The sequence below is a fragment of the Fopius arisanus genome, unplaced genomic scaffold (assembly GCF_000806365.1).
Source record: "Fopius arisanus strain USDA-PBARC FA_bdor unplaced genomic scaffold, ASM80636v1 scaffold00029, whole genome shotgun sequence".
NCBI lineage: Eukaryota > Metazoa > Arthropoda > Insecta > Hymenoptera > Braconidae > Fopius > Fopius arisanus.
The window spans coordinates 811,614-813,065 of record NW_011887768.1 but is presented as its reverse complement, the minus strand read 5'-3'; the positions used below and the strand labels follow the sequence as shown (position 1 = coordinate 813,065).

At 43.5% G+C, this 1,452-nt stretch overlaps 1 protein-coding gene across 1 annotated transcript; it reads right to left on the bottom strand.

The window, feature by feature from the left end:
* Nucleotides 1-10: 10 nt before the first annotated feature.
* LOC105265346 (uncharacterized) lies at nucleotides 11-1,413 on the bottom strand (the record flags this gene model as incomplete). Its single annotated transcript, XM_011302788.1, is given in 2 exon segments — nucleotides 11-1,055; nucleotides 1,222-1,413. Coding segments are annotated over 2 exon segments (1,113 nt in total), but the record flags the coding sequence as incomplete, so codon positions are not given.
* Nucleotides 1,414-1,452: the final 39 nt, after the last annotated feature.

Here is a 1,452-nt window from a genome sequence, read left to right as displayed (position 1 = left end):
CCGTTTTTTAAAACAAAATTAAATATCCGATCGTTATTATCCCATGCATTCTAATTAAATTGGAATATTCTGTGTCTCAATGAGTCAAGAGAATTCCGAATCAATTAAGATTTTTTCAATGCATCATGAATCTCTTAATTTTCCTCGTTCGCCTCAACTTCTTCTTCTTCCACAACTGCGGGTTTGTCTTCCTCATTTTCATTGCCTCCTCCATCTGCCTCAATTACCTCGACCTTCTCTTCGTTTTCCTCCACTACCTCCAGGTCCTTCTGCCCTTTATTTTCCCTCTCTCCACCCTCACCTTCTGGTCCCTCGTTCTCTAGAGTCTCTTGAGGCTGATCTTCTTGAATTTCCGGAACTTCTGGAACTTCCGGAACTCCTGAAACTTCTGGAACTTCTGAAACTCTCGGAACTTCTGAAACTCTCGGAACTTCTGAAACTTCTAGAACCTCTGGAGCCTCTGGAATCACTGAAACCTCTGGACCCCCTGCAGATGCTCTCACAAATTCTCCAGTGGCTTTCCTTTCGCTCCCCCCTCGCGAGACTCCACTCCCCTCGTCCTCTTCCTCGTACTGCCCCAAGGGCACATGCACAGAGAGCCTCCAAGAGCCCTCAGGACTGACCGGAGACACTGGAGTCCTCGAGGGAATCGAACCCACTGACTCCTCCCCGTACTCTCCATATCCTCTCCAACTCCTGGAAGCCCTCGATGCCCTTCCAACGGACGTCTTCGAGCTCTCCTTCACCACTTCCTTCTTCTCCGTCTTGCTCGATGGATAGACTAATCTGTAATCCTCCGGCAATTCCATCTCCGAGTACAATCTATCCGCAAAATACACTCTCCTCAATCTGCAATTGGCGTGAATCTGCATTCGCGTTGTCTCCACGTACTTGGTACCGTACGCACGTCGGGTAAATTCCTCCAGGTTGAACTGAACCTGATTCCAACCTGGGGAGAGACATATTGGCATTGCGATACCAAAAGGACGAATTCGTGTCACACTCTGGAAATTACTAGCTCGAAATCTTCGGTGCATGTTCTGATCATCAAGAATCTAAAATAATTCATTGATTGATTCAATTAATTATTCATTAATCCTCATAATAATTATTATTAATTTGTAATTATTAAGAAATTCATAGGTTTTTTGATGAATTATTGGATTAATTATTATGGTTTTAATAGAATAGTTTACAGGGAAAATATAAAAATGAAATTACAGTTATTTCAAAAGTGAAATATCTCTTCATATTTTTTATGATCATGATCATGAATGGAAGGGAAATTCCTAGGGCAGTTTTGGGGTTTTTTGGAGAGCATATGAATGTCGTGGAGACGTTGGTTCCTGTGATCTCCAGGGCGAGGGACACCACATCCTCGTCTACGACTCTCCTGATGTTTCCATTCTTCACCTGCAAGAATTTCCTGGCTCATTCTTCCTTCCTCACTTC